At 48.5% G+C, this 17,433-nt stretch overlaps 1 protein-coding gene across 1 annotated transcript in view; it reads left to right on the plus strand.

The window, feature by feature from the left end:
- LOC144722405 (myosin heavy chain, skeletal muscle, adult-like) overlaps window positions 1-15,887 on the plus strand; it is a 28,401-nt gene extending 12,514 nt beyond the window's left edge. The window contains exons 19-41 of the mRNA XM_078600652.1: window positions 1,138-1,255; window positions 2,265-2,388; window positions 2,999-3,135; window positions 3,381-3,636; window positions 3,943-4,185; window positions 4,419-4,595; window positions 5,197-5,342; window positions 5,464-5,554; window positions 5,700-6,089; window positions 6,328-6,454; window positions 7,027-7,145; window positions 7,812-8,008; window positions 8,305-8,488; window positions 9,080-9,245; window positions 9,378-9,502; window positions 9,634-9,942; window positions 10,443-10,646; window positions 11,184-11,309; window positions 12,008-12,178; window positions 12,309-12,413; window positions 13,177-13,272; window positions 14,294-14,431; window positions 15,747-15,887. Of these exons, the coding sequence (XP_078456778.1) occupies window positions 1,138-1,255; window positions 2,265-2,388; window positions 2,999-3,135; window positions 3,381-3,636; window positions 3,943-4,185; window positions 4,419-4,595; window positions 5,197-5,342; window positions 5,464-5,554; window positions 5,700-6,089; window positions 6,328-6,454; window positions 7,027-7,145; window positions 7,812-8,008; window positions 8,305-8,488; window positions 9,080-9,245; window positions 9,378-9,502; window positions 9,634-9,942; window positions 10,443-10,646; window positions 11,184-11,309; window positions 12,008-12,178; window positions 12,309-12,413; window positions 13,177-13,272; window positions 14,294-14,431; window positions 15,747-15,761 (3,764 nt within the window). The 3' untranslated portion in view covers window positions 15,762-15,887. The remainder of the gene's footprint in view (window positions 1-1,137; window positions 1,256-2,264; window positions 2,389-2,998; window positions 3,136-3,380; window positions 3,637-3,942; window positions 4,186-4,418; window positions 4,596-5,196; window positions 5,343-5,463; window positions 5,555-5,699; window positions 6,090-6,327; window positions 6,455-7,026; window positions 7,146-7,811; window positions 8,009-8,304; window positions 8,489-9,079; window positions 9,246-9,377; window positions 9,503-9,633; window positions 9,943-10,442; window positions 10,647-11,183; window positions 11,310-12,007; window positions 12,179-12,308; window positions 12,414-13,176; window positions 13,273-14,293; window positions 14,432-15,746) is intronic.
- The last annotated feature ends 1,546 nt before the right edge of the window (window positions 15,888-17,433 follow it).

A 17,433-nucleotide genomic window follows, 5' to 3' on the forward strand; every position in this document is an offset into this window, starting at 1 on the left:
ATCAGGTATAAATGAAATAGCAACAAAAATCTAACCAGAAAACTATAGACAGACATATAAGCAGACAGATATCACAGAGATACATAGAGAGAGAGAGCAACACACAGGCACACAGAGAGAGAACGTCTCTGTGACGAGGCCTTAAATAGAGAGAGGGGGCGGGGGCGGAGAGAGGGAGGGGTTAGCTCCAAATTAAGATTGTACAGGGGTTGACAACAGTGCCACCTGTGTTTTGTGTAGCGCAGATGTGGCCAGGAGCATGCGTGTGGGAGGCAGACTCAGAGTCTTAGTTTAGACTTGGGAATCCGAAGAGCTGTGAAGCTCTTTGTCGGTTTAGCGCTGCTGCATCGATTCAATATAATTGTAGTACAGCCGTTAAGTTTGGTTAAACGTGTGTATTAAATAGGTTTTGGACAAAAATTTGTATCAAATCTGTAAATGACGGGAAAACCCATAAGAACAGAAAAAGCACAGTCCGGAAAACTAAGGGTTTCAACAACACACAAACACATGCACTGTTGTGTATAGAAAATACCTCTCAGCCCATTTAAAGTACCTTTCAAGTACTGTATTATGCAAAACCACTTGTTCCTCAGGAATTGCATTGTGGTCATCTCGTCGAAAGTCACCATCGGTAAATTTAGCAAATGTGACTAATCAACAGGCAGCGGTGAGACAATGGCAGCTGCAGACCGGTTTCATCATTATTAGGACTCATCAGTACAGCCACCAAGACTCACCGAATCCAAACCTGCCTCTGTGAAACCTCGTATCTGTAGAGACCCGGCATGCACATTGCGGGGGCAATTTTGGACCAAAACGTCGGCACACAAAAACCTACTCTCCTTCCAATGACATCAGGCATCCTTCACGTCTGCTACGAAGCAGATGGCACGGACATTATAGCAAATACACCCGCGGCATTAAGCAGGGCGGCCTGCCGGATCCGATCCACCGAGTCTCTGCAGCAAGCGGCGAACTCGCTGCCGCTGGGATGTGCCACCGCCAGAGAGATTGAGTCTGTAATGTCACCGGTAACCAACAGGGAGCAACCGCTGGGGTAGGCTGTTTCCAACTACCGATGTGTGGCTGCATCCCCGGTGAGGGTTATTGACCTGTCATGCGTTCCATCTCCAGGTACCATGGACAATATCCTCGTGATGCACCAGCTGCGTTGTAACGGTGTGCTGGAGGGCATCAGGATCTGCAGGAAGGGCTTCCCCAACAGGATCGTCTACGGTGACTTCAAGCAGCGGTGAGTGCAGACAGACGTGGGACGTCGTTGTAAACTCGACCGCCGTACCCTTTGGCGCTACGTAGGTCACAATCAGGGCCCGATTAAGATTGTGTAGGCCCCTAGGCTCCAGGTACTGTGAGGCCCCCAGTAATATTTTCCAAAGGATAAAAAAAGTTAAAGACATTTTATTTTTATTTTTACAAGGCTAACAACAAATAAAATTCGGCATTCACAAATTAAATAACTTTTCACTTAATCTCTGGAGGCCCCCTCCAGCTGACGGAGGCACCTGGGCTGCAGCCCTTAAAGCCCCCGTGCCTTAATCCAGCCCTGGTCACAATACGTAAAGGCCCCTCTGGATATTGTCACCGTTATTGTCACTGGCAAAGTACGATGGAGCAAAAGCCACGGCATACCTGAGAGCGAGGCTGCAATAAAGGTGAAACTGATACAAGTCCACTCATATCCTCCATTATAAACGGTCGCTTTTGTACACGACTGAAGCTGTTGAAGCCCCAGCAGTCTATTATTATTATTTATTTTCAATAAATTATTTTATTATTTTGACCCACTTATTACAAATGTGCTGTCAGCATCATGTCACAAGAACCCCATTGTACATTTGCACTACGTGGTGTTGTTTCATAGTCACTGTGTCAATGATATTCAAAGCTAATTACAACAGATTTATTTTGTTAACATGTAATCACTTGCAGAATTATAGACCACCCCCCCCATCAGCAGAACATCTCTTCTCGAATGTATTCTGGTTTCAAGAGGTTTTACTGCAGTCGTTAATGACAGGCTGCATCTTACTTCACTTGAGAACTCCGTATGATCATGGCTGACTCACTCGATTAGAATCTGTAAGTTGTTGCTCTGCATCTAGAAGCCAGGATCCGAGCGCTACAACTACAACCTCCGAAACACCCGGTCACCTCCAGCAGTTTGTCGTTACAGGCTGTGCCGTGCAAACCGTGAGCGTTAGCGTCACACGTGAACCCGCGTGCTCTCTCGTGCCTCGTAGGTACCGCGTGCTGAACCCCAACGCCATTCCGGAGGGACAGTTCATGGACAGCAAGAAGGCCTGCGAGAAACTCATGGCCTCCCTGGAGCTCGATGACACTCAGTACAAGTTCGGACACACCAAGGTATGCAAGGCCAATCCGTGTGTAGTATTTCTGCCGTTGTGTGTCTCGTGTAGATTATACTCTAATCCGGTTGTGAATGTAAACCGAGGGTTCTTTGAGGGTGTATAGAATCAGAATATTAATTTATACTGGAGGAATCTGATGAGATATGGAGATCTTTTTCACAGATGACCAATAGGTCACAGTGAAGCTCTCATAAATTAGAACGATTGCAAGATATAACAACAATTACTTGGTCACAAACATGAATCACGAACATTGGAAAACCATGATAATTGGTTTTTTACCCTTCTATCTGGCAACAAATTGACACCTTTTTACAAATTGACACCTTTTTACAAAGAGTCAATTTTGTTGCCAGATAGAAGGGTAAAAAACCAATTATCATATTTTTACTGGCAAATGAGGTTCCCATAGTATTGGAAAACCACACAGCTATCACCGTCCCACCTCTTACTGACAAACAAAAATTATAGCAAGAAACCTCCTGAAATGGAGATTTATCAGGCTCAATGAAGCATTCCTGGTTAGACAATCGTGTTCTCCAGCATATTTTCAGTTTTGCCACTCAGGCCGATACTCACCTACTCACCAATGCCGTGTCTCTCAGGTGTTCTTCCGCGCCGGTCTCCTGGGTACCCTGGAAGAGATGAGGGACGACCGCCTGTCCCTCCTGCTCACGCGCACCCAGGCCCTCGCTCGTGGCTACCTGAGCCGCGTCGAGTTCAAGAAGATGCTGGAGAGACGGTAAATAGGAGCTGTTGTTTAGTCTTCCTGAATGTCTTTTTTTTACACAGCAACAATAACAGCCGCCATTCGCCACTAAGTGGCGGCGACGACACCGTGGCGCTTGTGCCAGGCTATGTGCACGTTGAGGCACACACACACAGACACATACACACATTCAACAGCAAGCCACTCTCTTATACAATAATTTATGTAACTATGGACAATGTCACGTCATCTTTGTGGTTCGTTGCTTCTTCCTACAGCGAGTCTCTGATCATCATCCAGTACAACATCAGAGCCTTCATGGGTGTGAAGAACTGGCCGTGGATGAACCTGTACTTCAAGATCAAGCCTCTGCTCAAGTCCGCCGAATCCGAGAAGGAAATGGCGAACATGAAGGAGGAGTTCATCAAGACCAAGGAGGCCCTGGAGAAGTCGGAGGCCCGGCGTAAGGAGCTGGAGGAGAAGATGATCTCCGTTATGCAGGATAAGAATGACCTGCTCATCCAAGTCCAGAGTGTAAGTTCGCACTCATTACTGTTGGTTAAGACACCTGAGTGTGATGTGAATACACTGAAATGTGACTCTTGCAGAGTTTGATGTTTTAATATAAAGTATTACAATAACATGAAATGCCTCGATTTGGATAGTTTTTGTTGTTATGTATTAATAATCATGAACCTTAAAGATATATTAATATTCCTGTAATCTAAAGTCTGCTACAGTCTGAGTGTTGAGTTATGTTTGCATTCTCTACGTCTTGTCCAAAAAATGTAAACATTGAGGTGCCACGTCAAATCAAATCAATCCCTTCTCTTGACGCAGAGCGAGGAGACCCTGAATGACGCAGAGGAGAGGTGTGACCAGCTGATCAAGACCAAAATCCAGCTGGAAGGCAAGATCAAAGAATTTCAAGAGCGAGTCGAAGAGGAGGAGGAAATGAACGCCGAGATGACTGCCAAGAAGAGGAAGCTCGAGGACGAATGTTCCGAACTGAAAAAGGACATTGACGACCTCGAGCTGACGCTCGCTAAGGTCGAGAAGGAAAAACACGCGACCGAGAACAAGGTGAGTGCGCCGCATTCGCAGATTATCCAACGTGCTAAGCACAACGCGGCCCCGAGACAACAGCCAAAAATGAAAGGCATTCAAATCGATCGGCTGAAAGTGGCTTGTCCTCTAAATGCGCCTTTGTCCATTTTGACTCTCCTCTCCAGGTGAACGCGTGTCCGCTTCGCCACGATCACATGTTCGGCGCTTCTTGCTTCATTGACTCAGCTTAATTTCTTTCTCCTCTCCAGGTGAAAAACCTGACCGAGGAGATGGCCGTGCTGGACGAGAACGTATCCAAGCTGACGAAGGAGAAGAAGGCCCTGCAGGAGGCGCACCAGCAGACGCTGGACGACCTCCAGGCGGAGGAGGACAAAGTCAACTCCCTCACCAAGGCCAAGGCCAAGCTGGAGCAGCAAGTGGACGATGTAAGATCTCAAAATTATTTTATCGTTTTAGAAGGGGGGGAGGTGGGGGGTGGTGTGTCTTTGGTACAGCATTGACAAGTGACATACACGCGCAGAAGCACTCGTACCAAAAACTCAACACATTAGGCTTTAACAATGCCCTAGAAGGGAGAAAAAAAGCATATTCCGGCATCTCTCAAGATGCGCGTGATCATCTCCCAAGGTGTGATCAACATAGAGGGACCGAACCGAAACGAGCCGCGCTTGGGCAACAACACGGAGAGCGTGGGAACCCAGTCCAGTGCAGTGCGAACAGCACATGGTGCAAGACCGATTTTCCCTTTAACAGCGCACACCTTCGAGATAAAAAAAACGTCAATGCGAATTTAACGTAACGTATATCGAATTCCTTCCCTTATTCATAAGTCACGGTTTTAGGAAAATTCCGTACCTCGAGTTGCCTTCAAATGAGGGATGACTGTATAATAGAGAACATTTTCAGGCAATATCATTGCAGAGATATGGTCATGCATGGCTTGCAGTTTTAAGAATGCAAGTGTTCGTTCGCGATGCTTTTAACGACAATGATGCGCCTTCCACGCTCTCCCCTTGACACATCCAGCTCGAGGGCTCGTTGGAGCAAGAGAAGAAGGTCCGCATGGACGTCGAAAGAACCAAGAGAAAGATGGAAGGGGACCTGAAGCTGTCCCAGGAGTCCCTCATGGACCTGGAAAACGACAAGCAGCAACTGGACGAGAAGCTGAAGAAGTACGTGCTCCTGTTGCCCTTCGTCCCGCCAATACGCACCTGCGTCACTCTCAGCTTGCGAGCTGCACATTGACTAACTAACGGCTGGCGTGATCTCCCCATTCTTCTTCTTGTCCATCAGGAAAGACTTTGAGATGAGCCAGCTGAACAGCAGGATCGAGGATGAAGTCAGCCTGTCCGCTCAACTGCAGAAGAAGATCAAGGAACTGCAGGTGGATTAAGCGAGCGTGCCGGCACAATGGTTTACGAGTTTGCACGAACGTCGTGCGTTCCTTGAAGTTTTTTTTCTGGGAAAATAGTTTGCCGCGGTTTTGTGTGTTGTTGAACTGCAATGGTAACACCGGTCTTCTGCCGCAGGCCCGCATCGAGGAGCTGGAGGAGGAGATCGAGGCGGAGCGTGCCGCTCGCGCCAAGGTGGAGAAGCAGAGGTCCGACCTCTCTCGGGAGCTGGAAGAGATCAGCGAGAGGCTGGAGGAGGCCGGCGGAGCCACCTCGGCTCAGATCGAGATGAACAAGAAGAGGGAGGCCGAGTTCCAGAAGCTCAGGAGAGACCTGGAGGAGGCCACCCTGCAGCACGAAGCCACGGCCGCCGCCTTGAGGAAGAAGCAGGCCGACTCCGTGGCCGAGCTCGGGGAGCAGATCGACAACCTGCAGCGCGTGAAGCAGAAGCTGGAGAAGGAGAAGAGCGAGTTCAAGATGGAAGTCGACGATCTCAGCAGCAACTTGGAACAAGTCACAAAAGCCAAGGTAACCTTTTAAAATACAAACTTCATGAGCAGGTAACACTGAGGTCCTAAGTTAGAATGCAGGTGATTGCGAACCGGGTTCTCAAGTGCAGTGAGTTGATGATCTCAACCCAGTTATTAATGGCTGCACACACAAAAAATACATGATATCAAATTTGGTTCTGAACTTGAATTTGGAATAATTCTAACTTTGATGTGTTGAACCTAACAATGACGTTTACGCATCTTTTAATGCGCAGGTCAATCTTGAAAAGCTCTGCAGGACAATTGAAGACCAGCTTTCTGAAGTGAAGACCAAGGAAGAGGAACAAATTCGTTCCATTAATGATATTAACACTCAGAGGGCTCGGCTGTTGGCGGAGAACGGTATGCACATTTGTTTCCCCTCTGTCTAAAGGCAGGTTCTTGGCTCAAGCCTTCTCCTTAGAGTCCAACATCATCCTTCCTCTTTTGTTCACAAATATTCCTTTCCGTTGTTCAAATCGACCTGTAGCCCCTTCTTTTTCTGTCTCTTGTTATTTTACCCAGAATCCTCCATTCTAGAGCTTGCTTCGGCAAGGTTTTGCTGTCTGACAATGTGCCCCAACAAGTTTACGCCGCCTTCCTTTAAGAGTCTTGGATCAGATTTCCTCCTTCCTGAATCTGTCAAAGTACCGACTCATTCGTTTTCCTTTACCCTCCAGCTGATAATGTTTAAATTTTACTCTACCGACATATCAAAACTCAGTTTACAGATATGTTTCTTTGCGCATTGTCTGGCTTTATGCAGGGCACGCCAACACTGCGTACCGTAGTAATCACATAACGTTGATGAAAAAGGCAATTACGTTTTTTTAGTTGCCAACACTCGTAGAAATTTAGCGACGATAATGCCAAACACGGTGCGTGAAAAAAAAAAGATTCGCCTCACAAGTTTGCGTCTGTGCATTTTATCACAGGCGAGCTTTCAAGAAAATTGGAAGAGAAGGAAGTCCTTGTGGTGCAGCTTTCCCGAGGGAAGCTCTCCTACACACAGCAGGTGGAAGACCTCAAGAGGCAACTGGAAGAGGAGATTAAGGTGCGTGAAACAGCTGCCTCTCGGGCAAGGAGATGTTTAATTGACATGTGATGCAAGGTAAAAGGTGTAGCCCTGCCATTTCTTGCTCGTGCCACTGGCCGGCAGGAGGACCTCCAAAAGAGAGAGCTCTAGGGGGGTATGTGGCTTACACTGATCTTGGGGTAGCTGGGATAACCCATAACCGTACCCACAAATGTGGCGTACCCCCACTTGCACTGCTGTAGGTATATATGAACGATTAAACTTCTTTCGCACAGTACGTATAGCCAACCGCGCTAATCGGGGTGATTTAGAGGCCGGGGAAATTTAACGATGCTTGCCCCATTTTGTCAACCGCCGCGCCTGGAGATTGAACTGAATGGTGACCTCCCGAGCACAAGTCTAGTGTGCTCACAGTTACGATAATGGCAGCAAATATTACGTCAACGAAAACAAAGAGCAGGTGCTGGCACCAAAGACAAAATACTGCAGCGGCAGCATAAGCAAAGTGTCTGCCTTCGATGAAAGAAATGGGTGCGCAGAGCTGACATTTTAATTTCAACGCTTCGACACGGATCGACATGGTAAGAGACGAGCATTGACGTTGACCTGGACACGCCGCCATTGCACTGCCATGGCAGCGCCCTACGGAGCGAGCTCACGATCCGCGTCTCTGCGACCGTGCAGGCCAAGAACGCCCTGGCCCACGCCGTGCAGTCGGCAAGGCACGACTGCGACCTCCTCCGCGAGCAGTTCGACGAGGAACAGGAGGCCAAGGGCGAGTTGCAGAGGGCCATGTCCAAGGCCAACGCCGAGGTGGCCCAGTGGAGGACCAAGTACGAGACCGACGCCATCCAGAAGACCGAGGAGCTGGAGGAAGCCAAGTGAGTAGTCACTTCACATTTGAACGCATTGTCGTACTTCTACACCACCAACGACACCTTCAACAGCCTGTACCAACCGGCGTGGTGAAATGCAGTGTAATGGTGAGGCCCTCATCCGGCGGTGGAGTGACACAAGGGCTGGGACTAAAACAGGCCTTGTTTTACAACGCGCTCGCGTCACCTTTGCAAGAGCCTTGCTCGCTACGGGAGTGGCGCGAATACCGGGGCGCGGCTAAATGACAACGTCGCTCTCGTCGACGCGAACCCGACGGTGTCCTCTTGTGCCGACCGTGAAGGAAGAAGCTGGCCGCCCGTCTCCAGGAGGCGGAGGAGCAGGTCGAGGCTTCAAACTCCAAGTGCGCCTCCCTCGAGAAGACCAAGCAGCGTCTGATGGGTGAGGTGGAGGACCTCATGATCGATGTGGAGAGGGCCCACTCAGCTGCCGCTGCCCTGGATAAGAAGCAGAAGGCATTCGACAAGGTAATGGCCCCTGACCCCACCCTCAGCGGCACGTGTCGCGTACTGCTGCTGATGAAGAAGAGTCCGCATGTGCACGCCGGGCAGGCAGAATGTAGAGTGAGTTGGTACAGTAGGGGAGCACAGGTGGTGCATCGGCCAGTCATCTCGGTCAGTCGACCCATGGCACCACCTTGGTCTGTCCCGTGACCTCCTGCCGGCGGGCGTTCGATAGTTCACGTGGCCTTAAAGTGCACATAGCTTGGCACAAGCGCCGTGGTGATGTCACCGCCAGTTAGTGGTGAATGGCGGTTGTTGTGATGTTGAACTTCCTTTGCACCGTACGTAGCAAACCGTGCTAATTGGAGGTGTGGAGGAAAGACAACGAACTAAAGAAAAATAGCAGTTCTAAAGAAATGACTTTTCAATCTAGATTGAAAAATGCATAGCTCAAAGTGGCTTCCTAATATCGGAAGTAAGAGCGTTCCAAACGGCCGCGGAAGTGCATCTGAAAGATCGCGATGCGGTGACCGCCTTTGTTCGATGGTTGGCCAAAAAAAAAATGACGTCTTGCGTAATTAACCGATGTGAATATTTTCTTTCAAACCGCGACAGGTTCTGTCAGAATGGAAGCAGAAGTATGAGGAGAGCCAGTCCGAGCTGGAGGCGTCTCAGAAGGAATCGAGATCGCTCAGCACAGAGGTCTTCAAGCTTAAGAACGCCTACGAGGAGACGTTGGATCATCTGGAGACACTGAAGAGAGAAAACAAGAACCTGCAGGGTAATGCAAATGTGACAAAACGTTCCCTTGCACAGTGGGCGAAAACAGACGTCGCTCTGTTGGTGGGGGGAATACAGACACAAGAGTGGACCAATGAGATGCTTCATTTTGCGTTTCCATCTTTCGTTCCAGAGGAGATTTCGGACCTCACGGAGCAGCTCGGCGAGAGCGGAAAGGCCCTGCACGAGGTGGAGAAGAGCCGTAAGCAGCTTGAACAAGAGAAACTTGAAATCCAAGCAGCTCTCGAGGAGGCAGAGGTAAATGCACCGGTAGAAACGGGGGGACTTGAAGTGAATCCAGCTGACGTGCTCTTCCAATCACCAGTCGGTAAAGTCCTTTGATTGCGAAGGGTCATTAATGCATTTTCCTTATGTTTTGTTTCTCAAAGGCGTCTCTTGAGCACGAAGAAGGAAAGATTCTTCGTATCCAGCTCGAGCTGAACCAGGTGAAGGCAGACATTGACAGGAAGATCGCCGAGAAAGACGAAGAACTCGACCAGCTCAAGAGGTCGAACCAGCGCACCGTGGAGTCCATGCAGGCCTCGCTGGACGCGGAGACCAAGAGCAGGAACGAGGCCCTCAGGCTGAAGAAGAAGATGGAGGGAGACCTCAACGAGATGGAAATCCAGCTCAACCACGCCAACAGGCAGGCGGCCGAGTCTCAGAAGCATCTGCGCAACGTGCAGGGACAGATCAAGGTAATGCTCCGCGATTGCTACTGCGTGGGTATCCGTGGTCACGCTGTATGTACAACGTTATAGAGGTACGCACACAAGTCTGGTACAACGTGCCGGGAGGTGTCAGGGGAGGGGTGACAGAAAACAACGACGAGGGGGACGGTGGGGGGAGCTGTCCAGCACTCAGCACAGATCTCGGGATGGGCTAAACAATTACTCGCAGTGCACCCAGAGGACGGGGGTCCTCTCTCTCCGGCGCGTGTTACGGTTGTGCCGAGTGGTGTTTGGGCGCGATTGTCTGACGTTTCGCGCTGCTTCTTCGGCAACGGTGAGCTTCCAGCAGGTGGGGGGCGCGAAACGTCAGACGCAATTCCCGAAAGAAAAAAAACCAACACACGCGGGGAGAGTTGAAACTCATCGACCGTCGATTGTTTCCGCCGCAGTCTTAGTCCCCGCCGGGGTAGCAGCGCTGTGACGCCACGCACGAGCGCTCCCGTTAAGACGCCTTTTGAATCCGCCAGGACCTGCAAGTGCACCTGGACGACACCCTGCGCAGCAACGACGACCTCAAGGAGCAGGTGGCGATGATCGAGCGGCGCAACAACCTGCTGCAGGCCGAGGTGGAGGAGATGCGCACCGCCCTGGAGCAAACGGAGAGGGCCAGGAAGGTGGCCGAGCAGGAGTTGCTGGGCGCCACCGAGAGGGTGCAGCTGCTGCATTCCCAGGTGCTTGTAGACAGGAACCGTAAGGAGGAGGGGGGGGCAAAAGGCAAAAACCGTCCCGCGATCGATTTCTCGCACCGCTGCTGCAGGCGGGAAGGAGGTTTTCTCCAGGGTGGGATCTCGAGAGGGTGCCCTGCTAAGAGGCGATTTTATTTGCCTGCTCTGCCATCCTGGCCGGATGTCTTGGACGAGGTGTGGGTGGAATAGCTCCACCACAGGCGATCTGCCGATCGACTAGCCCTGGGTGGTACGGGGTTCGGGGGCTTTAAAGGTCAATTGCTGCGCCAAGGGATTGAACCTGCGACCCCTGCATGCGCTCACCATTATACCGTGGCAACATCCCTCACAGTAATGTGTGTGTATAACATGTTATACCACTGTTCTGTTTGGGCATATATACAGTAGGTAGGCACGGATTTGTTTGTTAATTAATTATGCGTAAATGTAAAGGCATCACGTTAGCTTTGCGGTGCAATCTTTAACCGCGTGACCGTACCTACTTAAAATGCCCGTGTATAATTGTTTTTTTCTTCTTCACAGAATACCAGCTTGATCAACACCAAGAGGAAGCTCGAGGGAGACATCGTCCAGTTGCAGAACGAGTGCGAGGAAGCCATTCAGGAGAGCCGCAATGCTGATGAAAAAGCAAAGAAGGCCATCACTGATGTAAGATAGCTGTGCTTGTGGTCCTCTCCATCCCCTCTTTAATGACACCCACAACAACATTACACGTCACCGCGCATCACCGCATGATCGACTACAAGTTCCACGTAACCTTACTAACACTGGTCAACAAAAAGAAAAATTCTGGCCTGGACTTTTGCAGCTGTTTTAGACTAATTTCAGGGTGCTGATTCCAAATCTGATCTCAGATTTGCTTTATCACATCTCATTTTATGCTATCGGCATACCCCATTTTCATTGATTTTACCCGAAATTAACTCTGTCACTTATGATTGCAAGTTGTTGCGAGTCAGTGACTGCTTTAGTGTTAAAATATGGTGCTGTATTTTTGGATAGTGTGTTTATAATATAATTTTATGTAGATATCCACATTTATTTAATATTTTTCTTCTGCAGTTTTATTGAAAATGCAATATTTGATATCTCAAAAACCTGATGTGATAGACAAAAACTGATGCCAGATTTGGAATCAGCACCCCAAAATTACCTTAGAACCGTTGGAATACCTTATGCCAGAAAAAGTGTGTTGTCCAGTGTAATTTATAACGTCCGAAATTTCCAAACGTACATTTGTGTCGTGGCAATTACCTCGAAACGCAAAAAAGAGAAAAATAACGTTTCCCACACCGCGTGGCCTCTCCGTAAGTCGCGACGTGACGGATTGTCGTCCGATTGTCCAGGCCGCCATGATGGCAGAGGAGCTGAAGAAGGAGCAGGACACGAGCGCTCATCTCGAGAGGATGAAGAAGAACATGGAGCAGACGGTGAAGGATCTGCAGAACAGGCTGGACGAGGCCGAGCAGATCGCGATGAAGGGCGGCAAGAAGCAGATCCAGAAGCTCGAGACCAGGGTGGGTGACCATTGCACCGGACAACGCACGATTGGTTCGGTGCATTAACCCACCGGGGCCCTAAGTTTGACCCCCTTCCGATGCGTGCGTCCGTGTTAACGCAGCCATGTTGTCTCCTCTGGCTGTTAAGGTGCGTGAGCTGGAGTCCGAGCTGGATTCCGAACAGAGACGCATCGCCGAGACGATCAAGGGAGCTCGCAAATACGAGCGCAGAGTCAAGGAGCTGACTTACCAGGTGACGTGATGTATTTCTCGCCAAAAGGCAACGCAGTATTTTTACGAATGGTCCTAGTGTATCAACGAAAAATGTCCATTCAAACGGGTTCCATCTTTCCAATGGAACAACTCATTTATTTACGAAAGATTACAATAATAATGTTGATTTTAACTACGGTGGAAACAAACTCGACGGCTGGCTGCTGACTTGGCTTCTGTTCACCGCAACACTAACTCTGTTGTTAGTGGCTGCGGGGCCGTTTACACCAAAACCAGCTGGGTAGCTGGCTACACGGGATTTTCAGTGTAATTTATTTTTTATTTTTATTGACTTGAAACGGGGGAAGAAATTTGGAAGACAGTAATAGGTAGCGACACACCGAAGAGGTAGGAGTAGAAAAGTGACACGGTTCCTTTAAAATCGCTACAACTTTTAAGTTTGCGATCTGATTATGCTTCTTTCTCCAGAATATTCTTTAGATCGTGGAGAAATATTGAAAAAGAAATCCCTCGCAGTACATATTATCTTGCCATTTTATTATTACGTAAAAAAGCAGATTCGTTTTAGTGAGTCCGAATCACAGGAGGATTGCGAGAAGAGAGTGACATTCATGATGTAGGTTATTCTGGATGATATTGGTCGCGAAAGCCTACGTGTTAAACTGAGAATGACATTGACAGCTGCAACCGATTTCCCGTTGGAGAACAGTAAAGATTCAAAACGGATCAATTCAGAGATCTCTGTAAATGATGAACTGATCAGAGTGACGTTCCCTTGACAGGCCGAGGAAGACAGGAAGAACAACCTGCGACTCCAGGATCTGGTCGACAAGCTGCAGCTCAAAGTGAAGACTTACAAGAGGCAGTCGGAGGAAGCGGTAAGCATCCGTTTCTCGTGCTGTTCGCCTTGAGCAGGTGCTTTGCGGCCGCAGGCTAAGCGTTGTCTGCGCGCGTTACGCGGGTGACTTCGGCACGGTGTGTAGCGCGTTCGTCGAGGCCGAGCTTCTCGGTTCATGGCCGGCGGCCACCCTGGTCAATACCGCCACGCCATCTGCTTCGCACTGGGCGTTACGGATCGCGGAACCCGTGACGTCATTCTGAAATGGGTAGCCCACGTGCGCTGGAGATTGGCATTCGTGTTCGATGGCTCCGGATTTACCCAATTGGGTTAAAGCCACGTTACGACGTTTCGATTGCAACACAAGCAATCATCATCAGGCATAAAAGAAATAGCAACAAAAATCTAACTTATTTTTAGACGTGACTTAACCGAAAAGAACCAAAGAATAATTCCTGCAGTCACGAAAGCTCCCAAATTAAGATTAAAGCCACGTGTCAACGTCGTCCCCTGCTGGCAGACCGACGCCCATTTGTCGGGTGGGTGCTGCGTTCACCCTGTGCCCGGGCAGGGGCAGCTGCCAGTCGGGGTCCCCTGCCGCTGAGCGATGTACCTGCATGGGAAGGCACGGTGCGTGTATGTACCGTACGTTGAACTCCTTTCGCACCGTACGTAGCCAAGCGCGCTAATCGGAGGTGCGGGGGAAGAACAAGAAACTAAACACAAAAAGCAGTTCTGAAGAAATACGTTTTTCAATCTCGATTTAAAAGCGCATAATTCACAGAGGCTTCCTAACACCGGAAGGGAGAGCGTTCCAGACGGCCGCAGAAGCGCATCTCAAAGCGCGCGATGCGGTCACCGTCTTTATTCGATGGTTAGCCAAAAGTGTAGTGTATAGTGTAGTGTTTTGTATCGGATAAAATAGTGTATAGTGAGGTGTATAATAGAGTATAGTGTCGTGCGCATAGCCTCTCAAAGCGTGCGACGCGGTGGCCCTCGCGGCGACGATCCGCCGCCGAAAGCTGTTCTGATTCGCTTCGCTGTTCCCTCCGTGCCCACAGGAGGAGCAGGCCAACACCAACCTGTCTAAGTACCGCAAGATGCAGCACGAGTTGGAGGAGGCCGACGAGCGTGCGGACATCGCCGAGTCTCAGGTCAACAAGCTGCGCGCCCGCTCCCGGGACGTGCACCCAGCCAAGGTAACTTAGCTCAATCGGAGCTTTATAATCTTTATTTATACTTGGAGGAGGAATCCGATGATGCTACAAAGCTCTTTTGTCACAGATGTCCAGTAAGGGGAGGGCCCATGGAGGGGTCAGAAAGTTACGATGACAAACAATGCTAACCAACCGGTCACCCGCCCCCCTCCCAAAAAAACGAAAGGAGTGAAAAGTCTAGGAAAGGTTAAAGCCAATCACTGAAAAAGGTCACAAGGTCACGAACGCGAGGTGCCCTGCTACAGCATCATCCACCGCGGCGCAGCCCACGTCCGTTAGGCGAACGTCGAATGTCGGCTCTGAACCGAGGACAACCGGTGTAGCATGACCTTGTCGAAAGGGGCCTCGGGGAGAAAGCGTGCTCAGCATGTTGCGTGACAGCCAACGCCATGGGAAACGTTGAACACGTTAAACGCCAAACAGAATGAGCAACGGAACGTGGCCTAGTTTTGTCCACCATCTGTTTCGCTCTAGCTCCTGGCCGCCGCGTGAATGTTGCACCGACGTTGTTTAGACTTGGCGACAGGATATGGATTTAGAAGGGGGACCCTGGGCCTTGATGGGGAGGGGGCTCAGCCATCCCCTGGAGATTATGATCAGATGCCTATACAAACCCTATCCGGACTTTCTTTGAAAATTCTCCAACCTATGCTCTTGTTTTCTCATTAACAACACTTGCAATAGCTTTCCGAAATAGTTGTTTTTGGGTTAGATCGCGTAAGTATAAATGTGTTGTCAAATCAGCCACCACCCAATTGAGCCAATTAGTAAGGTTTGTCACGTACACAAATCAAAATTGTAAATGTTGTGGATTTACTCTCCAACACACCGGTGGTGGGCTGAAGTAGTAACTAATTGGCCACGTTTTGTTACTAATTGGCTGTGTCGGGTGGTGGTGGGTTAACAACACGTTCATACTTACGCGATCTAACCCAAAAAAACCCTTAGTTATGACAAAAAACGCAAATTAGTTACTAGTTCAGCACACCGGTTGTGTGTTGGAGAGTAAACCCACAACAACATTTACAATTCGAGTAGCGTGACTTTTTGCCGGTAATTGCAACAAGCAGCAGCATCATCATCAGGCGACGTCCAGAGTTGTGGAGAAATCCTCCTGCGATTGATCTGCGATCGCCGAAACGCAGACTCACCATCACTCTGTTGCGTGCCTAAAAGTCCAGCTGCACCAGCTGACGCAACCACTTGTTTGCTTTGGGTGGAAATGTCGAAGCACTTGTCACTGGATATGCAAGGCAGCTGTAAGTCTGACTCTATTTCCACTTTTGTTCCCTTGCAGGCTGAAGCCGAGTAATGCCAAAGGTATCGAACTACCGTAGAGCAATTCGCCGTACAATACAGCGATTGACTTTACTGCTGCTTAGGATCTACACATCTAATGTATGTAAAGTGCATTAAAAAATAAAAGAAACTAATGAAACTGCCTTGGTGTTAAGTGCCTTCTTGTCTCAGTCGTTGTTATTTTTTTTAAAGTGACGCATTCACACGTTTTTTTTTGCCGGACTCCACGCTCACCCGCAGTTACGTCAATACTCGACACGATATGGAAATAAGCTTATGTCACGTGCGACAAACCGCGTAGCGTGAGTTTATCGATATATGCCAGTCACTATTGTGTGTTGGGTCTGCATCGTTTTTTTTATTCGAGCTTCTGCAAGTACGAGTCGACATCTGCAGGTCAACTATTCAGCACTGGGCAGTCTCGAGCGCTAGAGGGCGGCAGAGACTCTCTCTTTGACTCTTGTCACGAAACGATGGGGGTGAACGTTCACCGTAATAAGTTCATGCCAGTGGTGCAGATGATGCACATATTCCCACTTCCCTCGAACACTACACAGCGTTAGGCTGTAATCTCCCTGATGCGCACGATTGCACTGGCGGTCATTGTTACATCTGCGACCACTCCGTCGCAATAATGTCACTTTTTACCAAATTATCAGAGAATTCTGTATGGATACTGCAAACTTACGATGTAGTTGTCAGTCTCCACCAAAAAATTAAAAGTCACTCCGTAATTATAATTTAACATCCTGTTTGCCATTGTATTTTAAGGCAAACAAAGAAATCGCCCAAAATGTATTTACACCTGCAACATGGGAGCATTTATAAACACTTAGAAGTCATACATTGTCCACCATCTTATTAAACTTTAAGGGCCAGATAATGTTGGACAGTGGACAGAATATCAGAGACAAAACCAGAACTGTTGGGACCACATCACTTGCTCCGTAAGCTTTTAATTGCCACTAAAATGTGGACAAGAAGGGAGTGTACACATGCATACTCTGAGTGCGCTGACTTGACACCTCATTTATCTCGTTTAACCACTCACGCACACTTTTATGCGGGTTTGCGAGATATAATCCCAATACCACATCATTCAAATTCCCCCAAACAATGATAGCACCTGTATTTATCACGATAGGAATGTTATTAAAGTTTTTGAAGAGGTTAAATGAAACATGTGCGAAATTAATGTACTACAATATGTAATATACTGATGGTTATATGTAATATTTCTATATTTTGAGACAAGTGTATCACTTGACAACCTGTACACTTGCAAATGAGATATTCCATCTGAAGAAAGTAACCAAGTAAAATGTTTTCATAAATAAAAGGAAAATGTTACAGGTTATTAAGTTTCAAATATATTTCCCTTATTAAAAATGCTCTGACTATAATTGCTGTGATGAGGTAGTGGGGCACAGATGCTATTTTATTATTTGACAAACCTAACGAGAGTAGAGGATGGTAAATTGCAATCGGTTAGAGGACTGGAGTAGCCACAGGAAATAAAATTCCAAAGTGTGTATTTTTGGGCGTTTGTAAATGTGCCATCATGGCCATCAAGACGGATGATTGAGCCAAATGGGCTGAAGGTTGTTTCAACCTCCTTCGGTTGCACGCAGGTTATGTGGCTGCAGGCTAATTTTATCGTCAGATCTATATCAATTAACATCATT

Source organism: Lampetra planeri, chromosome 1 (genome assembly GCF_965212315.1).
Source record: "Lampetra planeri chromosome 1, kcLamPlan1.2.h2, whole genome shotgun sequence".
NCBI classification, from domain to species: domain Eukaryota; kingdom Metazoa; phylum Chordata; class Hyperoartia; order Petromyzontiformes; family Petromyzontidae; genus Lampetra; species Lampetra planeri.